This window comes from Oryctolagus cuniculus, chromosome 16, assembly GCF_964237555.1.
Source record: "Oryctolagus cuniculus chromosome 16, mOryCun1.1, whole genome shotgun sequence".
Taxonomy (NCBI): domain Eukaryota; kingdom Metazoa; phylum Chordata; class Mammalia; order Lagomorpha; family Leporidae; genus Oryctolagus; species Oryctolagus cuniculus.
In genome coordinates this window covers 17015679-17036133 of record NC_091447.1, presented here as the reverse complement: position 1 = coordinate 17036133, position 20455 = coordinate 17015679, and the positions used below count along the sequence as shown (strand labels likewise).

Here is a 20455-nt window from a genome sequence, read left to right as displayed (position 1 = left end):
TCTTTAAAAAACAGTTAAAATTTTAAAGATTAAAAATTAAAACTCTAAGCTTTATTTATCAATATAAATGTCGTCAAGTCCAAGACACTTTTGTAAGCAGTGATCCCAACCATTTAGTCCATCCCTGAGAACTGCACCCTGGGAATTTAACCAGGTCAGTGCAATCTTTTTACATTATTATCTGAAGAAAAATGGGTGCCCTTTAAAGATTTTTTTAAATTAGAAAGCAAAAGAAGTCAGAGGAGCCAGATCAGCACTAGTGATCTCCCATCAAGTCTCTTGCAAAACTGCCCTTATTTGATGAGAAGAATGAGCAAGAGCATTGTCATAGTGGGGTAAGACTCTCTGGTGAAGCTTTTCTATTCTTTTTTAATGATTTATTTATTTATTTGAAAGGCAGAGTTACACACAGAGAGAAAGAGAGACAGAAAGAGAGAGAGAGGCCTTCTACCCACTGGTTCATTCCCCAACTGGCCACATCAGCTGGAGCTGCGCCAATCTGAAGCCAGGAGCTTCTTCCAGGTCTCCCACGTGGGTGCAGGGGCTCAAGGACTTGGGCCATCTTCTACTGCTTTCCCAGGTCATAGCAGAGAGCTGGGTCAGAAGTGGAGCAGCCGGGATTCGAACCAGCACACATATGCGAGACCAGCAATGCAGGCGACGGCTTTACCGACTACACCACAGCACCAGCCTCTGGTGAAGCTTTTCTAGATGTTTTTCTGCTTAAGATTCTTAAGCTAACTTTTGAAAACAGTCTCCTAATAAGCAGATGTGATCATTCATTGGCCCTCCAGGAAATAAACAAGCAAAATGCTTTTAGCATCCAAGAGACCTGTTGCCATGATCTTTGCTCTTAACTGGTCTGCTTTTACTCTGACTGGACCATTGCCACCTCTCGGTAGCAACTGTTTTGATTGTGCTTTGTCCTCAGGATGAAACTGGTAAAGCCATGTTTTGCCTCCTGCTACAATTCTCTGTGGAAATGCTTCAGGATCTTGATCCCATTTGCTTTAAGTTTCCACTGAAAACTATTCTTGTCTGCACAAGTTTTGCCACCCATCAAGGAGAAAGTTTGTTCCACTTTAGGGGTTTTTTTTTTAAGATTTTATTTATTTATTTATTTATTTGAGAGGTAGAGTTAGACAGAGAGAGGGAAAGACAGAGAGAAAGGATTTCCATCCACTGGTTCACTCCCCAAATGCCAGCAAAGTCGGGAGCCAGGAGTTTCTTCCAGGCCACCCTTGTGGGTACAGGGACCCAAACACTTGGACCATCTTCTGCTGCTTTTCCAGGCCATAGCACAGAGCTGTTTTGGAAGAGGAACAGCTGGGACTAGAACCAGCACCCACATGGGATGTTTGTGCCGCAGGTGGAGGCTTAGCCCGATAACGCCACAGCACAGGACCCTCCACTTCAGTTTTCCAATCAGAATTGTGTCAGCTAAATCAAGAACATGCCTATGCTGTTGGCTATTTTCTTCTGTTAATGATTGGCCATCTTCAGTTAGGACATGAACAACATTAATGTTTTTCCTCACGAATTGGTATGAAAAGTCTGCTTCTTCAGGTTTCATCTTCAACATTATTTCATCCTTTATAAGGGGCCGGCGCCATGGCTCACTTGGTTAATCTTCCACCTGCGATGTTGGCATCCCATATGGGTGCTGGGTTCTAGTTGCTCCTCTTCCAGTCCAGCTCTCTGCTGTGGCCCGGGAGGGCAGTGTGGGATGGCCCAGGTGCTTGGGCCCCTGCACCCACATGGGAGACCAGGAGGAGGCACCTGGCTCCTGGCTTTGGATTGGTGCAGCACCGGTCATGGCGGCCATCTGGGGAGTGAGCTAATGGAAGGAAGACCTTTCTTTCTTTATCTCTCAATCTCTCTCTCTCTCTCTCTCTCTCTCTCTCTCTCTCTCTCTCTGTCTATAACTCTACCTGTCAAATAAATATAGAAAAAAATGAGTTACCAATTTGCAGACTTTTGGTTTCCTTTTTTTCTAAAACATCCATGATTCTACTACTTTTTGCCCCAAACTTCACCATAAATTTGATGTTTGTTCTTACTTCAATTTTAGCAAAACTCACAGGTTTTGTTTTTACTTTTTTGTTAAAGATTTTATTTTATTTATTTGAAAGTCAAAGTTACACAGAGAGAGAGGGAGAAACAGAGAGAGAAGTCTTCCATCAGCTGGTTCACTCCCCAAATGGCCACAACAGCCAGGGCTGAGACAGGCCAAAGCCAGGAACCAGGAGCTTCGCCTAGGTCTCCCACGTCTGTGCAGGCACCCAAGCACATGGGCCATTTTTGGTTGCTTTCCCAGGCACGGTAGCAGGGTACAGCTGGTACTCCAGCTGATGTCCACATGGGATGCCAATGTCATAGGCGGCAGGCAGCTTTACTCACTGCACTGGCCCAAGCAGAACTCATGTTGCTCTCATAAGGGCCCTTTTCAAACCAATGTCTTCTTATCCTTAGTGTTTACAGTTAGATCTCATTTGTACATGTGAAAATAAGTCGGTATAAGTGAATTTTTAGTGCAAAAAAGTTAAAATCCATGTGTTGTGGTTTTTTCATAATACACATTTTCCATGAACTTTTTGTGTCTCCAACACTATTACTAACCTTACATTCCCTCAGCCCTACATCACCCAGATCTGCAGCCAGGCATGTACCCTACATCCTTGTCACTTTCTGATTTGTCTTGAGGTATTTCAAAACTGCTCCCTGGCCTCCACACCCACCTGCACTGCTCTATTCAAGCTCTCTTCATCCCAGCCTGCAGCACGGTAGTGGCCTCGTAACAGATCTTCCTGCTCCATTCTCACCCCCTTTCCAGGCAATATCTCCATTAGTGTCAGATTGATCTTCCTAAAATTCAAAACTGATCACAATGGCTCCCACATAAAATCCTTTACTGTTTCCCCTTCCCTCTGGATAAAATATGACTCCCTTATGTAATTTTTAAAGCTCTGCATGATCTGGCTTCTGCCTAACACCCCAGGGCTCGACTCTGCAGCTTCTCTCTGTTCCTTGCCCTACGCCCCATGCTCTCCTAATCACTCTCAAACCTACCATGATGGCTCAGCACTCCAACATCCTTCCTGGGGTACACGTTCTGGAATGTTACCTTTTCATGGAATACACTTCCTCCAGGTTTCCACCTAAAAACGTCTTGCTCATTCTGCAAGAGTCAACTCAGGGACTCTTTCCCCACTGAAATCTTGCCTGACCTCAGCCCACCCCACAACACTGCCTCCTCTGAGCTCATGTGTCATGTCCTAGAGGCACCATAGAACATGTGTCCCATTGTATTTGAAGCCAGCCTTTGACTTGGCTGAGAGATCCTCTAAGGAAAAAGCAGGGTCTTATTCATTGTCACATCCCTGGTACCTTCCAAAGATTCTAGCACTCAAATGCTTGCGAGTGCATGAAGGAGTGAGAGAATGAATGAACCGTGATGAGATCCCTATGTGAGAAACAACACACACTCGTCAGTGGGGAAGGAAAAGCGTTTTGTAGCCTTGGTGGTGCTGAAAGATGGAAAGGCAGTCCTTCTCTTGGGCTATTAAGTGTTTTACATTAGAGCTTTGCTTAAGTGTTAAAAGTTAAATCAATTTCCAGGAAAACATGATTGCTCATGTGAAATACGTCATGTAGGGAACATTTCCCCTTAATACTTTCCACACACATGAAGGGGAAAAGTGTACCCTCCACACGTGTGTGATGGTGTCATCTGGAAGCTAATGCTCTTATGTCTCTCCAGGCCCATACTTTGGCCAGGGATCAGTCCCTGCACAAAGCTGGCATGCTGTTTGCAGTTTAACGAGTCATCAACCTGTCAGTACCTGGTCAGACCCAGCCCTGAGACAGAGCAGATGGGGAGGGACCCAGAGGGATAGTGCTCCATCTACACAAGAGGTCACCACTACAGCAAGGACAGAGCTGGGGCTGCTCTAAAAGATGGACAGTGGATTCTGGGAGTGCCCAGGATAATGCCAAAAGGAGTATCATTCAAGAAATCCATAGGTGTTGAGAAATATTGATGAGATGGACCCCACATGGTGGTAAAGGCAAAAAGTTTAAAGATTATGAGAAGAGGCCAAGGTGCAGGTTCAAACTGGACCAAAGGAATCAACAGCAGTCTCAGTTTCCTTAAGGAACAAAACCCACAAGAAAACAGTCATATAGTATTGATCCCATAACCATGGCATTCATGATAGGAATAGATGGGGGGCCGGCACTGTGGCATAGTGGGTAAAGCCACCGCCTGCAATGCTGGCATCCCATAAGGGCACCGGTTTGAGTCCCAGCTGCTCCACTTCCTATCCAGCTCTCTGCTATGGCCCAGGAAAGCAGTAGAAGATGGGCCAAATCCTTGGGCCCCTGCATTCAAGCAGGAGACCCAGAAGAAGCTCCTGGCTCCTGGCTTCGGATCAGCACAGCTCCGGCCGTTGCAGCCATCTGGGGAGTGAACCATTGGATGGAAGACCTCTCTCTCTCTCTCTCTCTCTCTCTCTGCCTCTCCTCTCTCTGTGTAACTCTGCCTTTCAAATAAATAAATAAATCTTTTTTTTAAAGGGACTATATAGGAGGTATGGGGGACATTGTTGGGCTCAGGCTACTCAAAATCACTTCCACATATAGTCCTGGAAAATAGGGGCTTTCTCTCCTGTGCAAAGCCTGTTCCTATGGCTTGGGTGAAGCTAAGTTCATCCACCTCTAACTCGAGGGTAGACACATGACCCAGGCATGAGCTTCCAAGGTTGCTTGGATCTCCAATGAGGTGGACTGTACATCCAGGTTGCTTGCCTATCCCAAGAATGAACAGACAGAAACAAACACAAGGGAGAGGTGCAGATGTACTGAGGACAAGTACTTGAAAGCTGACTCGAGGGGGTCCGTGAAATCCCTTTTAAATGAAGCCTGAATTGGGTGTCTATTGCCTATAGTTGAAAAATTCTCCCTCTAGGCGGTCAGTGTGCATGCTCTTGAGAGGAGACAGGACTTGGCAGATGCCTGGGGCTGGGTTTATAGCATGGGACAAAACACTAGATCTTCTGAGCCCCTTTCACAATTCTGTGTGTGATCACTGAAGTTTATGATATTTTTGTTTCCAAAAGAGAAGGTTAGTCTGGATTTTCAGTCCTGGCTATTCTCTTCTTTCCTACTCTTCTTTGTTTCTCATTCTTTTCATATCCACACTCATTCTTCTAGAGAAGGAGAGAGGAGGGACTGGCTGCATGGCAACAGCAAGACTACTTGAAGACAGCTGTGCCTGGGACACTCAGAGCTAGCCTCCGGATGCCCAGCAGCTCCCAGACCAGAAATGCCTGTGACCTGAGAAGTCAGCATAGGCCTGTGTCTCCCTTGGGATTCAGTTTCCCCCGAAACTAAAGCTGGAAATAGAGCTCCACTTGGCCCTACTCCCTGGAGGACCCTAACGGCCCTGGCAAATTAGCATGGAGACATCCCTGCTGTTTGCTTGTCATGAAAAAACGTGGAAAGCACTAGAAAGAAGAGTAGTTATTTAGAGGTAAATGGCACATGCAGGTAGGAAATGTTTGTTCTCATATAGAGATGCAGCCTCTGTGTTCCCTAAGGAATCACTTTTGGTTTACTTTTTCCTAAAAGTGCATTGGGATTTGAAGGTTAGGAAGAATGAACAATAAAATTAGGTACTAAAAACAAACAAGTCTCCCAGGAGATGCATTCAAATACGAGAAAGCTGAAATCTTGAAGCTATTGCTAGTTGCAAAAATCAGACTTTCCCAACTAATGCCAATTAACAGAGAGAAGGAATCTCAAAGCTTGGGTCAAAGCCTTTCATTTCAGGTAAGTGATCACATCACCTTTCAGAGAAAATTCCAGATACCCATCATTTCTTCATCATATCCGACTCCTGGGTCTATATTCCAGACAATTTTGAATCGCATTTCTGCAAAGTACAAGCTAATAGCCCTGATGAAGACTGTCAGACATTGCATTTAAAAACATGAGGAAACCAAGGAGGTGGTGGCCAAATTGGAGAGGATGTTTGATCCTCTCCCAATTTTCCACTGCTGCAAAGCAGAGACCAACAGTAAATCATTCTTTGTAGTCAGTTCCCCTGTTTCTTAAGTACAAGAAATCATTTTGGAAGACATTTCTATTTTTTTTTCTCTTTCCCTCACAAAGGCTTCATAACTTCGGCACACAGCTTTCGAAATGGAAGGAGAGAATGAGGGAAACCACATCCGGAAATAATCATCTTCCAGTCACCATAATGGATTAGAAATGTTAAAGGGGCAGTCCACTGAATTAGTGTGATGGTGTTTCATAAAAAGCCGTGTACATCTGAAAGGGAGTTAATGCTCTTCCCATTACATGTAGGGATAGATGTGGAGATGTGGGCCCCAAAACTTAGCTGCACAACAGTAGTTTTGCTTCATTTCTTCTTGTGCCACCAAATTTAACAAACAATTTGAATAAATCTGTCACCTTGTATTACTCACATAAACCGAGTTTTATTACTAACTGGAGCACATTGAAAACCACGAGACTAATGGAGCCAAACTTCCTGCAATTGTTCAATCAATTTGCTAGCCCTTTATTCTGTGTGTTTTTTTCTTTTTTGGGAGACCAAAGTTGCATTTTTCTCAGCCTTACTCCACCAGTAGACACTAGAAAGTTCTTACGAGTCCTTTGAAATTTGCAAGTGGGATTGTTTATCTCAGAGGCCAATCACCATTTACAATAGTATTTTTATGTTCTAGAAATTCTGGTTTTAATTGGTTACATAGAAAGTGCATCTCAGGGGGCCGGTGCTGTGGTATAGTGGGTAAAGCTGCCACCTGTGGTGCTGACATCTCATATGGGTGCCAGTTCAAGTCCCAGCTGCTCCACTTCTGATCCAGCTCTCTGCTATGGCTTGGGAAAGCAGTAGAGGATGGCCCAAGTCCTTGGGCCCCAGCACACACATGGGAGACCTGGAAGATGCTCCTGGCTCCTGGTTTCTGATTGGCGCAGCTCCAGCCATTGCGACCATCTAGAGAGTGAACCAGCGGATGAAAGACCTCTCCCCGCCACACACACTGTCTCTGCCTCTCTGTAACTCTTCCTTTCAAACTAAATCTTAAAAAAAAAAAAGAAAGAAAGAAAGTACATTTCAGAAAACGCACATTCTTGCTGGAGTTCACTTGCTCTGTAGGGCTCAAAAAAGGGCAAATTCCACCAGAAGAAAAATAGTATGGAGGTTGGAACGCTCTTGGCAGGGATAATAATACTTTTCTTTCTTTCTTTCTTTCTTTCTTTCTTTCTTTCTTTCTTTCTTTTTTTTTTTTTTTACAAATAGAGTTAGAGAGAGAGACAGAGAGAAAGGTCTTCCTTCTGTTGGTTCACCCCCAAATGGCCGCTATGGTCAGAGCTACGCCAATCTGAAGCCAGGAGCCAGGTGCTTCCTCCTGGTCTCCCATGTGGGTACAGGGACCCAAGCACTTGGGCCATCCTCCACTGCCTTCCTGGGCCACAGCAGAGAGCTGGACTGGAGGAGGAGCAACCAGGACTAGAACCCGGTGCCCATATGGGATGCCAGCGCCGCAGGCGGAAGATTAACCTACTGCGCCACAGTGCCAGCCCCGGCAGGGATAATAATACTTAACAATGTAGGGGAGTGGGGAATGGTTCCCCTTCAACATCTCAGATCAGACTTCCCTCTGTTTTCTCTCTGCATTATCCTCAGATGCAATTAGGATGCTTGCAGTGATGGTTTTTTAAGCACCGCAAAACTCACTGCACCAATCTGGTTTTCAGTTGTTCTCCAAATAAAAATATTCCTTTAGCACAAAGCCTTGGAGTTTATGAATTTTTTCTGAAAACTGATATACACACTCCTGTGCTTTCTATTACCTTCTGCTGAACATATAACAGAAACAAAGACTGGGAAAAACTGAATGCTTTCCATCCTATGGAATGTTCTATAACAATAATGCCAAATAACCCAGTAATAAAGAGAAATACAGAAGAGGGCCCAGCATATAAACTTAGTAATTCTACATTTCAAATATTAAGTTGAGATGAATAAGTATGCTGTTATATGTGGTATTTGTTAAACTGTAATTTCATGCTCCCCATTATGTGAAAATCTAAGTTTGAGCAAAGTTGGCCTTTTTTGTTTGTTTAATCCACCTAGGCATTGCATCCAGATATGGAGCTCTAGATCCTGAGGGACAGGAAGGGCCAGGGAGTGAGTGATCAGATCACACCCATCGCTTTGACCTTGGAGCCTTTGCAGGCTGTTTCTTTGTTTGTAAGTAGAGTCTGCCCTCATGTGGTGAGAGTGAGAAGCTGTTCTGACATCCCAGGACACCCTCCTCTGCCACCCAAGTCAATGGTTTTTGAAGCAAATGAGGACCCTCTAGCACCCTTAAACTGCTCGTTCCTGTTTCTCTTTTCTCTGTCCCACTTCCCCCTTTGATTCTTCTTCTCCCTTTTGTTTTATTTCTTTTTCTTCCTTTGTATTTCTTCTCCACTCCTTGCCTTCCAGCGCCTTCTACAGTATTATCTAGTGGCTGTGAGATCTGGACGTGATGTGGACCCTCTTTGTGCAGCGGGGATCTGGGCTCTGACTTAAGGAATTCAGACCACACAGTTTCTACAAACAGAATAACCACCTTTAGGGATAAACCACAACACAGACAGCGCCTGGTAGGTACTGAACCAGAAGCCAGGAGACCCAGGTTTCACTGGGCTTGGCTCTGCCCCTGGAATATGAGGACAAGTTTCTCTACAGAGCAAGAAATCTGGACACAATAACAGCTCCATGAGAATGAAGAGGCAAGAAGGCAGAGAAGGCTCCTTGTAAGGTAGCAAGGGCACTCACCTGGGATAGCCCCCAGCTCTTCTCCTAGCTTCCCCAAACTCATATAATCAAAGTAATCAAACACACTCGCACACACACACACACACACACACACACACACACACACTTCTCTTTGTGCAGATACAGGCTTCCAGGATTCCATTCCAGCCATCCTGTCTTTCCTAGGGCTGCCCTGCCTAGACACCATTTCCATGCTATCACTTCCCTAACTCAGAGCCCTTTAGTGGTCTGCTTTAGGAAAAAATATCCCTTGGTGGGGCCAGCGCTGTGGCGCAGTGGGTTAATGCCCTGGCCTGCAGCGCCAGCATCCCATATGGGCACCAGTTCTAGTCCTAGCTGCTCCACTTCTGATCCAGCTCTCTGCTATGGCCTGGGAAAGCAGCAAAAGATGGCCCAAGCCCTTGGGCCCCTGCACCCACATGGGAGACCTGGAAGAAGTTCCTGGCTCCTGGCTTCAGATCGGCGCAGTTCTGGCTGTTGCGGCCAACTGGGGAGTAAACCATCGGATGGAAGACCTCTCTCTCTTTCTCTCTCTCTCTCTCTCTCTATCTGCCTCTCCTCTCTCTATGTAACTCTGACTTTCAAATAAATAAATAAATCTTTTTAAAAAATATCCCTTGGGGGACTAGCATTGTCGTGTAGTGGGTAAAGCCATGGCCTGTGATGCCAGCATCCCATATAGGCTCTAGTTCATGTCCCGGCTGCTCCACTTGCAATCCAGCTCCCTGATAACGTGCCTGGGAAAGCAGCAGAAGATGGTCCAAGTGCTTGGGACCCTGCCACCCCCATGGGAGACCTAGAAGAAGCTCCTGGCTCCTGGCTTAAATCTGGCCCAATCCTGGCTATTGCAGGCATCTGGGGAGTGAACCAGTAAATGGAAGAGCTCTCTATCCCTCTCTCTCTGTAGCTCTTTCAAATAAATCAATCAATCTTTAAAAAAAAATCCTTCAAAGGTATATTGACCTCAAAATCCATAAAACTTTGCAATTAATCTCTCTCTCTTTCACACACACACACACACACACTACACATACAAATGCCCAGAGTCTCAACCACATTTCCCTCCTATGCATCCTTCAATGCCATCTTTTTCATGCCTTCTGTGCTCCTGCATTTGCTGTTTTCCAGCCCACAGTAGTCTGAGCCAAAGTCCACAGCCTTTCGTGTGACTCTCTTTATTTTGCAAAACTGAAACTCCACAAAGCAAGTCACCCAGGGAGACATAAGTGGAGGGCATTTTCAGAACCATATGAAAGCCTTGTTTGAGAAATAACACATATATTTTAATACAACTGTGATTTACAGAACCATTAATCTTCCAAGGCAGGGGTAGGGTGAGGGTAGAGAAGGTGAAGTGTTCATAAACTACCAGCGAAGAAGTCAAGTGGCTTGTGCTGTTGCCAGAATGCTGAGATGGAATTATGGCCCCATAATTCAACGTTTGCCAGCTCTTTCCATTCTCTGGTGAACACATTGAAGACTTGGGTTCCTGTTCCAGCTCTCTGTATGCCCTGTAGCTTCTGCCCTCTTCCAGTTGCAAGGAAAAGACCCCCCTCTCAAGACAAAGTTATCTGAGCTGTGTCTATTGTTAGGCAAATGCAGGAGGAGGTCTCCAGAGCCTTCTAGTCCACTTCTGTATCGTGGTGGGGAAAGCTCTCTTCCATAGCAGCAGGTAGACAGGCCAGAAAGCATCCACTAGCAGATCTGACAGCACTGCTCCCAGGAGCAACAACACATCTTGCACAGAATATCCAGAGGAGAGAACTAGATACCACTCAAGTGATTGCATCAAATGCCCATTGTTGATCTTTGTATTGAAAATCTAGAATGGTATAACTCTTAAGTGTAACCCATGAATCCCTGCAACAGAATCCCCTGCATAAGCACTAGAGGATGCGGTTCCTAGGCTGCATTCCAGGCCGATACAATAAGAATGCTGTCAATAGATCCTTGGAATATGGGTGACTAATAAATAACTGAACTCATTCTTATCCATGCTACATTTGTGAACCTGTCTTCTACGTGTTCATTCTATTTTCCTTCATTATTTCAGATGGGCCTACCTTACACAAAATCCTGGAAGAGCTCAATGTGTAAAAAGCTCTGCCTCATGCACCCACTTCTGCCCTTGTACCTACTGTCCCAAACTTCCAACCCACAGCCCTGTGGCTACATGGTGTGATCAGGGTGCTTCTTCTGCTCCTGGGCTACCCTGGAAAATACCCCCTGGACTTGTTTCACCCATGTGACCACTGTGTGAGCTTCTAGACCTTTTCTTCCACCCTTTTTTCCAACAAAATGTATCCAACTTGGACTTGAATTTCTCAGTATTTTGCAATTCATCAGATGACTGTTTACCAATTTAATTTGATGACTAGTCCTTGCTAAAGGATGAATATAGGGTACTTCTTACTCTTTGGCCAAGTTAAGGGACATGCTCTGGAACAGACTGGCAGAGTTTTGACCTCTCTCATTTACACCAATTAGGTTCAGTCTGTCTCTACCATTTGTTAGCAGGTCCCCTATTCTACATTATTTTATTGTAAAATGGGTTAACAGTCTCTCATTTATCCCCCAAAGAGGAAAGCTTAAAGACATTTCAGGAACAAAGAAGTAGCATATAAACAAAGGAATTTGTTCCTATTATGCATCATCTCAAGACCAACTCAGATTCGTGGGCAATGGCATTACTGGCTTTTGCCCTCTTTGTAGCAAGCAAAAAACCCAATCAAGTCCTTCCAGCAAAGTGCACATGGAATGCATATTCCTTTAGCTAGGGTACCCAAGGCTGTGTCCTCTGTATCCTTTTCCATCCTCATGACACTGTGGCCAATACAGCCACACCATCTGCATATGGTCTATTGAGGACAATCTAGGGACTTCTACTCCCTCGTTTTATAGAAAAGAAACAGCTCCAAAGAGGTGACAGTGACACATGGCAGAGATGGAGCTAGGCCTATAGCTTCTGACTCTCAGCCATAGCCCCTTGAGGTCACTGTTTCCCAATATATTTAAGGTATATTTGGGACATTTTTATGGCCCTTTAGGAAGTGCCTACCTTGTCTGCCCTCATCCTTTGATGTCTCCCATTCTCCTTATCTCTGTGCCTATGACCAAATTTCCCTGGATAGCTCTTGCCAGGAGGCTGATTCTTTTCACAATAAAACCATCCCATAGGGTTGGCCTAACACTCCCAGATACTCCATGAGCAAAACCCACACCAGACACTTTGCTGGCTCTCATTCGTGTAGAACCAGGCTCTCTCTAGGGTTTAATGCCATGCTGACTTTCAGCTGCCTACTCCCTGCTGAAACTTACTGATGGATGAATGGTCAGACTAGAATGGGGCCTGCTGCACATCAAACTAGGTTCTCACATAGACGACGGAAGGGAATGGAAGTATGGGAATAAAGCTTAAAGTTGCGACAAACTCCTACAGATTGATGGATAAGAATCCCAACAAGCCACGTTATAACATATTCAAGGAGCTTTCCTAAAACTCGCATTTCAAAAAGATTTGAGTTCAAGCCTCTGCCCTTTAGGCTCCACAAGCACACTTGAAATGGGCCCTCTGAATTGCCCTTGTATGTGAACTCCTGGCGTATGATTCTTTTCAGCCTTAGAATTCCCCTGAATTTTGGAAAAAGCTAATTGAAACACAGTGCATATGTCCCCTGGCCTGAGTCAGTGAAAGACCTCTAAGGGCCAGGCAATGCTGTCAAGTAAAATGATGCACAATAACAACAGTGGCCGTGTGCAACCAGCCTAATGAATTTGAAAACCAAATCTGAGAACATGTGGTGGCTTGATTAATTTGCTTTGCCTATCAGCCATCTGCTGTTGTCTCCAGGAGCCTGGGATGAGGAGCCCTGCTCACTTCTGCTGACTTAGGCCAGCTGGAAACTGCTTCTATAGGGAGTGAAGAGTGGGGTCTGTGACAGAACAAAGGTCCCTGGCCCCTGCTCCTCTGATCCCACTGTGTGGCTGGGAAAGCAGGTTTTGTATGAGCAGCTCCTCCCTTGTGCTTCAAAACTATTCTGCATCCTCTGTTTAAAACTCCTGTAAATTCACAGGCCCACCTGTTTTGTATCTGCCCATGGTGATGACTGCAGAGAAAAGTGAGGTCACCTGGTGACAAGCAGGCAGTTGTTTCTTTGTAGCTGAACTGTAGAGTGTCATCGTTGAATTTTGCCTGTTAGGGGAGAAGGGCTGAATGAGTTCATTCATTTCAAATGCCTTACACCAAGCTGGTGTGCAGGATGCTAGGTGAGCTTGGGTTTGCTCTCTGAACCAAGTAGTAAAAATATCCCTCATCTTGGCCATGTCTTGTTTCCCTCAACACACATAGTTCACTTGGCTCACTCATTCTTCAACAAAGTGTAAGGAGAGCTTCACATATTATAGGCAATAATCTAAATACTGGGAATTCAGAAGGAAAAGCATAGTTCCTAGACCTCAAGGAGTTCACAGGATAGAGGGGAGAAGATAAATAAATAAAACTATGCTACAAATATTATGATAGAGATTTACATGGGGTACTTGTGGCAAAGCATTATAGGTGTCTGCCACCCCAATCCCAGCCTTCCTCTATAGCAATCAAGCTTTAGCTGAGAGTATTGCCAGCTCCACTCTACATCCCCTTCCTGACCACAAACTACCCCCCTGGCACCGAGTGTGGCCATGAGGCTAAATTCTTCCCATGGGGATCATGAATGAGAAGTGACGCGTGCCCTTCCAAGTCCTAGCTGAAACCATTGCACAAGTGCTCTGCCACTCTCCTATTACCCCTTCTCAGGAGCTGCAGTGTGACACCCTGAAAACTAAGTTTCAACCATGTTGAAGAGGACAATTTCCTAAGAGGTGTGGAAAAGCAAGGTAGAAGAAGCCCTGCATGTTGGTAAACAGCACTGGGCCTACCACCCAGTCTGGACTGCTTTGGAAATGAGAATAAACTTCTGTGTTCCCTGAGCCACTGTATTGTCAGATCTCTGTGTTAGGCAGCTTATCTTTCACTCTAACCAATATAACACCATGTGCTACATCTGTGGGATAGAAGCACTGTATGAAATGGGAATATACCCATATACCCTTGATTCAGTGTCACCAAATGTTAATTTTCCCATCTTTGTTTCTCATTCTGTCTGTATATATTGTGCGTCTGTTTTTGTGTCTGTTTCCCTCAAACTGTTCATGAGAAAGTTATAGATAAATACCTGAGTATGTATTTCCATCAAAAAATGATCATACACTCTTACATAACTTTGGTACAATTATTAAAATCTGGACACGTAATATTGATTCCCAGCTATTATGTAATCAGCAGACCTTAGTTAATTCCACCAATTGCTCCAATAATACTTTTTATACCAAGAGTGGAAAAGAATTGTCTTGTATTCCTCAAGAATAAAATCAAAAATCAAGTGTCTCCTTCTCTTTCTTTACCTGGAGCTAACCCTCATGATGATTCTTTGTCTACTGTGACCTTGACATCTGGAAGAATGCAGTCTACTAGTTAACTGTTTGTGTCTCAATTTAGTTTTGTCTTATGTTTCTTAACATGGGAGATTTTTGACAGGAATCTCAGAAGTAAGGCTGTGCTCTTCTCACAGCATCCTATCAGGTAGCACACAATTTCCCTCTGTCCCATTACTGCCAATGTTAACTTTGATTGCATGGTTAAGGTGCCAGGTTTCTTCCTTATGGTTTTCCTACATAATAAAAACAGAGGAAATGAAAGAAGAAAGAAGCCACTGCTTCCAAGCAATTTTGAAACCCAGGAGGGCAAATCCCATCTAGCTTCCAGGCCTAGTGAGGATAATTCTCTTGGTCCCAGGTTTTGTCCTTGGAGTCGTCCTTTCTCTTTCAGGAAGAGTGTCACATATGTGCAATAAACACTGTTGTATTCACCTACTTCCTGCCTGGAAGTTCTGGGGAGTCCTAGAGTGCCCCTTTATTTCATCCTGTCTCTCATCCTTTTCAGTGCAAGCTTGCAGTGTTTCTGCTCACAGAAAATTCTCAAAAACCCGTATGGCTCTCCCATGTATGTCACAGGTATTCAAGAAATGAGACAGCAGGGTCTCTCTTGGTTTTCTTGGGCAATTCCATCTCTGTGTCTGGTTTCTGCCTTCTTGGCTTAAGGGATCCATAGGTCACATCTACTCTCTGCAAAGATCCCTCTGTGTGATTTACGACTCCAGCTTTTTGATCATTTGAGGCACTAGTAAAAAATTGTACAGCTACAACCTGTGTTTCTCTTCTGGTAACATTCTCTTGACAATGAACCTCCTCATTTTATTGGTTTTTGTTGTATAAGAGTACTTCAAAAATGTGTGGAAAATGAAATTAAAAGGTAAGATTATTTTAGTTCAGAAAGATTTGAAATCCACTCATATTTTCTCCATAATATGCATTCCCCATTAATTTTTTAAAAATTATTTATTTGAGGTGCAGACAGAAAGAGAGAGAAAGGGAGACAGAGAGATACAAAGAGAACATTCCTATTGGCTAGTTCACTCCTCCAATCATCCACAATGGCACCTGGTTGAGACCAAAGCTATGAACCTGGAACTCAATCCAGACTCCCAGATGGGTAGTAGGAACCCAACTAGTTGAGCCATCACTGCTGCCTCCCAGGGTCTGCACTAGCAAGAAGCAGGAATGAGGAGCAGAGCCAGGTATTGAAGATACCTGAACCAGTGAATGGGAGCTCTATGTCTCTGTCTCTCTTCCTCTCAAATAAGTAAACAAAAATTTAAACAAAAAGAATAGTTCAGGATCAATCATGTCCTAGGTTCCTTTTGCCCTTGCTGCCACCTGGAAATTGTATTAATAAAGTTGACCTGGGTCTGCTATTAGAGAAAACAAAGACCTATCAGACCCATGAATAGTCAGGATGGAATCCTAAATTTTCAAGGTAATTGTATATGACTCTGTATTCATTTTGTCTGATCATTACCCAAGGTGGCCAAGAGGAATCAACTCTTAGTACGGAGACAGAAATATAAAGCAACCAAACTGCCTTACTAAAATGTGTGAACCAGAAAAAAGGAACAGGACAAAGTTGGAAATCTTTTGAGCTGATATTTGAGAATGTCATTCCAGCACTCCACAAACTGTAGACGGTAAAGAACATGAGATGGACATTAAATTCTGTACCATTTTTTGGATGGTCTCTACAAATGATCCAGAAAGTCTCACACATAACACAGATCTGTTTTAAAGGCCACAATAGTGTGGCTGGAAGCTGCTGATTGGACTGAAGCAGCAATACCATAACCTGAAAAAATGTCAAAGCAGTAAGGCAATTACAGTGGTCTCAAAAGAGGGTCAAAGATTCCCGATTGTCAATTGGCCGGGAACAGACAGAGGTAATGTCCCATGCAACGGGGTCTGTGTCACCAGGGAACAGCCAAATTTGGCAGGAACTGCATGTCTGGTGTGCAATGGAAACTTCTGCACTCAGAAACACCTTGTGCCCAGTCGGTGATGGTGGACACACTGGCATTTCTGAAGAAATGACGAAAGCAGGTGGCAACAGCAGCAGCCTGAACACTGCAGATTTGATCAAAAGCTCCATTCTAGTTGATCTGATTAAAGAATAGGTTGCTATGGTAGGCATCAACACACATGACCTAGGCTGTCTAATGGGAGGATACAACTGGGTTACTCAGTTCATGGCTCAGGAGAGGGATGTCTTTAATATGCCAGTCTTTGTCTTCCACGTGGCCGATCAAAGGGTTAGGCCACTGGTAACAGCCTGAAAGTCAGGAGTCCTTGTGGTTATCATCTGGTAATGGTGGCAGCTTTCAATGCAGTCCCTTCTGCTGTAGTTTTATCTTCCAGTATTGTCACTGAAGTCGGGTGGCAGCTGTCAACATAGCTGAACCATCTGTGAACCAAGCCAGGGTTAGAGGTGAACCTCAGTGAATCAGGGGTTTCACTTAGCCAATGAATTCAGGTGGTGAGTTCGGGGATAAGGAGATGATTCCTACTTCTTCATGGAAAACTCTGCGCTCTCTACTTCCACTGGATAAGAGCACTGTGCTGGACCCTTCCTGCCTTGCTTTGTTGAGTCCAGGTTAACCCTTGCCAAATTGAAAACACCTAGTCCAAAGAGTCACAAGGCCCATAGGTAAAACTTTCAGTTTCAACAAGAGCTTATACCAGATTAATATCCAGTTATATTTTTTACGAGGAAAGTGGAGGAGAAGCATTCTTGATGGTGGCGTGAGAGCGGTGGAGCTACTGTACTGAAAAATGACCTCTCCTCTTACTATGGTAGTCATTATGGCCTTGGCGAAAGCAGAGACTTCCCTTTTTCCCTCTGGGTTTATATTTTGTTTCTCTTGGACCTGCTGGACAGTACAGTTGTCAGCCTTTGAACAGGAAAATTCCCTCTGACACTTATGGGTATTCACAGCACAATCATGTCAAATGCCATGACCAATTATGCTTCCCACAGTGGAAACTACAACAGCAGTGTATTGGATTGGCCCAGAAGCTCCACCATGTTAGCTTCCATTCCCACCACTTCTAACTGTGTCCAGATCCCAAGCGTTGACTTCAGGAACCAAGGAATCTAATCTGAACAAGCATCAGGACTCCAGACCATGCTGTTTCCCAGCTGGGAGGGCAGGGGTTAAATGCTAGCAGGGGAGACCAGGCTATGGTGGGTTGGCAGGGGTGGCAGGAAGGAAATCTAGTCCTCAGTGTTTTTAAGTACCAGCACTACTCCCTGCTCAATACATCCTGGTATCCACTGAGCTCCAAGTCTAGGAGTCCCCTTTTTTCTACTCCTGTACCCATACATCACTGCCCCAGGGGGCCTTCAGAGATCCCTGTACCTAGCACCTGCTCCTCTCACTGACCATGAGCTATGGAAAGGGCCAAACCATGAATGCTGTGGCTCTGCATTACTGGGCAAGGCTTTGTAATCAATTTTTCTTCTGAGCAGCCTCCTGCTCAAGATTTAACCCATGTTTTCTGTTCATCTACATCAATGTTTTGGATTCATCTGAAGCTCTAAATAAATATCAATGGCCTTAGTGCTGACACCAATTGTTTGACCTTGGGGACTCTGGCTCAGAAGACACACATGTATGGCCTTCCCACTGGGGCCATGGAAGTGCTGGCCTGTTGTCCTGCCAACATTCCTTCCCCTGCCCACCAGGAGGCGAGAATGAACAACAGTTAGATGCCATTCAGGTGCCCTTTAGTTCTACTTTGTGCAGCTCTACCTGTGAGCAGCAAATCAATTCACTTGTTAACAGGTAGGTTAGTGGGAAACAGTCCCTCCTTCCATACACAGACCCCCTCCATTTTGATGACTTGGGAAAGAACATTCACTACTCTCTCTCCAGGAATTTTCTCATCACTCTGAACCTCGTTTATAGAACCCCACTCTTCCTCTTCCACAAAACCATGGCTCCACCAACATCCCATCCCTGTCACCAGAGCTGTCAAGGCTGCAGTTTGATTTTACCCTGCTGTTATGAGATATTAAGTTAGTCTATCACAGTGTCATGGATGCCTTCAGAAAACACAAGACACTTGGGTCAGAGGAAACACACTCCATTACCCACAGCACAGTATGTATACCTGTGTATGCAGGGTGCTACATTCCAGGAGAAAAACACTGAACTTCAAGAATCCACTGCTTCTATGGCAAGCAGTAAAAAAGGCCACTCTGGCTCCGAGGGAGGGAGACATCATCTCATCTTTCAGAGTTGCTCACTGCAAATACAACCCAGAGGAAGAGCCTGGTACAGGGAGGTGATGACACATTCCTGGCATGACCAGCAATACATACAGAAGCATAAGAGACCTATGGAGGAACTTCCCCCAGCTACAACCAACCCTCTAAGGGGAATAAAAATAATTGTCAAAGGTCTGCCTTGTAGCACTCTCTGACCTTTAGTAAAACATTAAACCCATGTTTATAAATTTCTGAGTGTGTGGTCATTTTCTCTATTATCTGCTTTCAATTTTCTTCCTAGTATTTAACACTCTTTTAATGTCCTGGATTTGCTCTTGTGGTTTTTAACTTATTCATTGATGGTCTCAGTGCCTTTAGGATGCAAAAATGAGAATTTTGTCTGTCTGGCTTACCACTTTACCCCAGGACATAGACTAACACCAAGCATGTAGAAGACACTCAACAGAGAACAAACGAATGAATTCTGGTTTCTGATTTAGTACAGCCCCCACCTCATGTTGCTGCCTTGACATTCAACTACTTTGTGGATGGTGAGCACAGCAGATGGCACTCAACACAGCAAACAGAAACTCTAAGTTTTTCTCTCTTTTTTTTAAGATTTATTTATTCATTCATTTATTCATTTATTTATTTAAGAAGTAGAGTTACAGACAGAGAGAGGGAGAGACAGAGAGAAAGGTCTTCCATCCACTGGTTCACGCCCCAAATGGCTGCAATGGCCGGAGCTGGGCTGATCCAAAGCCAGGAGCCAGGAGTTTCTCCCACACAGGTACAGAGGCCCAAGCACTCGGGCCATCTTCTACTGCTTTCCCAGGCCATAACCGAGAGGTAGATTGGAAGCAGAGCAGCCGGGACAGGAACCAGTTCCCAGCACAAATGCAGCAGCTTTGCCCACAATGCTATAGCATTGGCCCCAGTCTTTCCTCCTAAAATTAAAACTTGATTGAATTTTGGATATCTGATATCCAATGCTGCCACTCATTCACTGTGTAAAATTCAGTAAGTTGTTAAAGCACTCCATGCCTCAGTTTCCCCTATCTGAAGTACTCAGGATTCTCTGGAAGAATGGCTCCCATCTCCATCGCTGTCACTGGGACCATGCAGTGGTGGGTGTATACCAGCAAAAGCTTCTGTCTCAGTCTCATGACAGCCTTCGTTCTGGAGGGTCATGGGAGAGTAGAGAGGAACAGCTGGGGTCTTGCATTTTTGGAGAAATTCGGGAATTCTGAAGATTCCCTCTGCAGATTCTTTGCAATTTCTCAGCTTCTCATCAACCAAGACTGAAACCGTTATTCTGACAAGTTTCCCAAACGCATCATTCATCCTAAGAAATGCAGCTAACAGCACAGACACGACCTGCTTGTGGCGATGATTCAATAACCCACACTGGTGATTATAAAGTGGGGCCCCCAGACCCGTAGCACTGGTATCACCTGGCAGCTGGTTGACAATGCAAAATCTTGGGCCACACCCCAGGCCTACTGAAGTAGACTTTGGGGTTGCCCTTTCCCAGTCATGTTTCATCTGACACTTGGTTGGCTCACAAATGTCTGCTTTTCACTGATTCATTCAGACTCATTCCCCTCCCAAACCATCCCGGCTAAGCTGCAGAATTATGTGTCCTCCCTGCACTCAGCGGATATGAACAAAGGCTGGCAAATGGGAGAAGACTCTGATCTAAAACCCAGCTGTAAGTGCTGCCCTTGACAGCTGTTCCTCTTCCCCACAATGTCTACAATTGGACTAAACGTTACCTCCATTTTTATTTTTCTCTTTCCTCTATATTTTGTCAGAGTCATCTCAATTGTTCACATGACGTATAGGTGATTTGCTAGCTGGGGGCCTACACAGCCAGACTCTAAAAAGGCCAGGAACACTTGAAGTTA

The 20455-nt window shown here is 44.7% G+C and overlaps 1 protein-coding gene across 12 annotated transcripts in view; it reads right to left on the bottom strand.

Annotated features, from left to right (window-relative positions):
* The window catches only part of LOC138845860 (uncharacterized), a 159251-nt gene that overhangs the window by 51660 nt on the left and 87136 nt on the right, over nt 1–20455 (bottom strand). For all 12 annotated transcript variants that reach the window (XR_011383085.1, XR_011383083.1, XR_011383086.1 and 9 more), the window contains one exon: nt 12934–13046. Coding sequence is in view for 3 of the 12 variants with exons in the window: in XM_070059675.1 (XP_069915776.1) it covers nt 12934–13046 (113 nt within the window). In the remaining 9 variants the exon portion in view is untranslated. The remainder of the gene's footprint in view (nt 1–12933; nt 13047–20455) is intronic.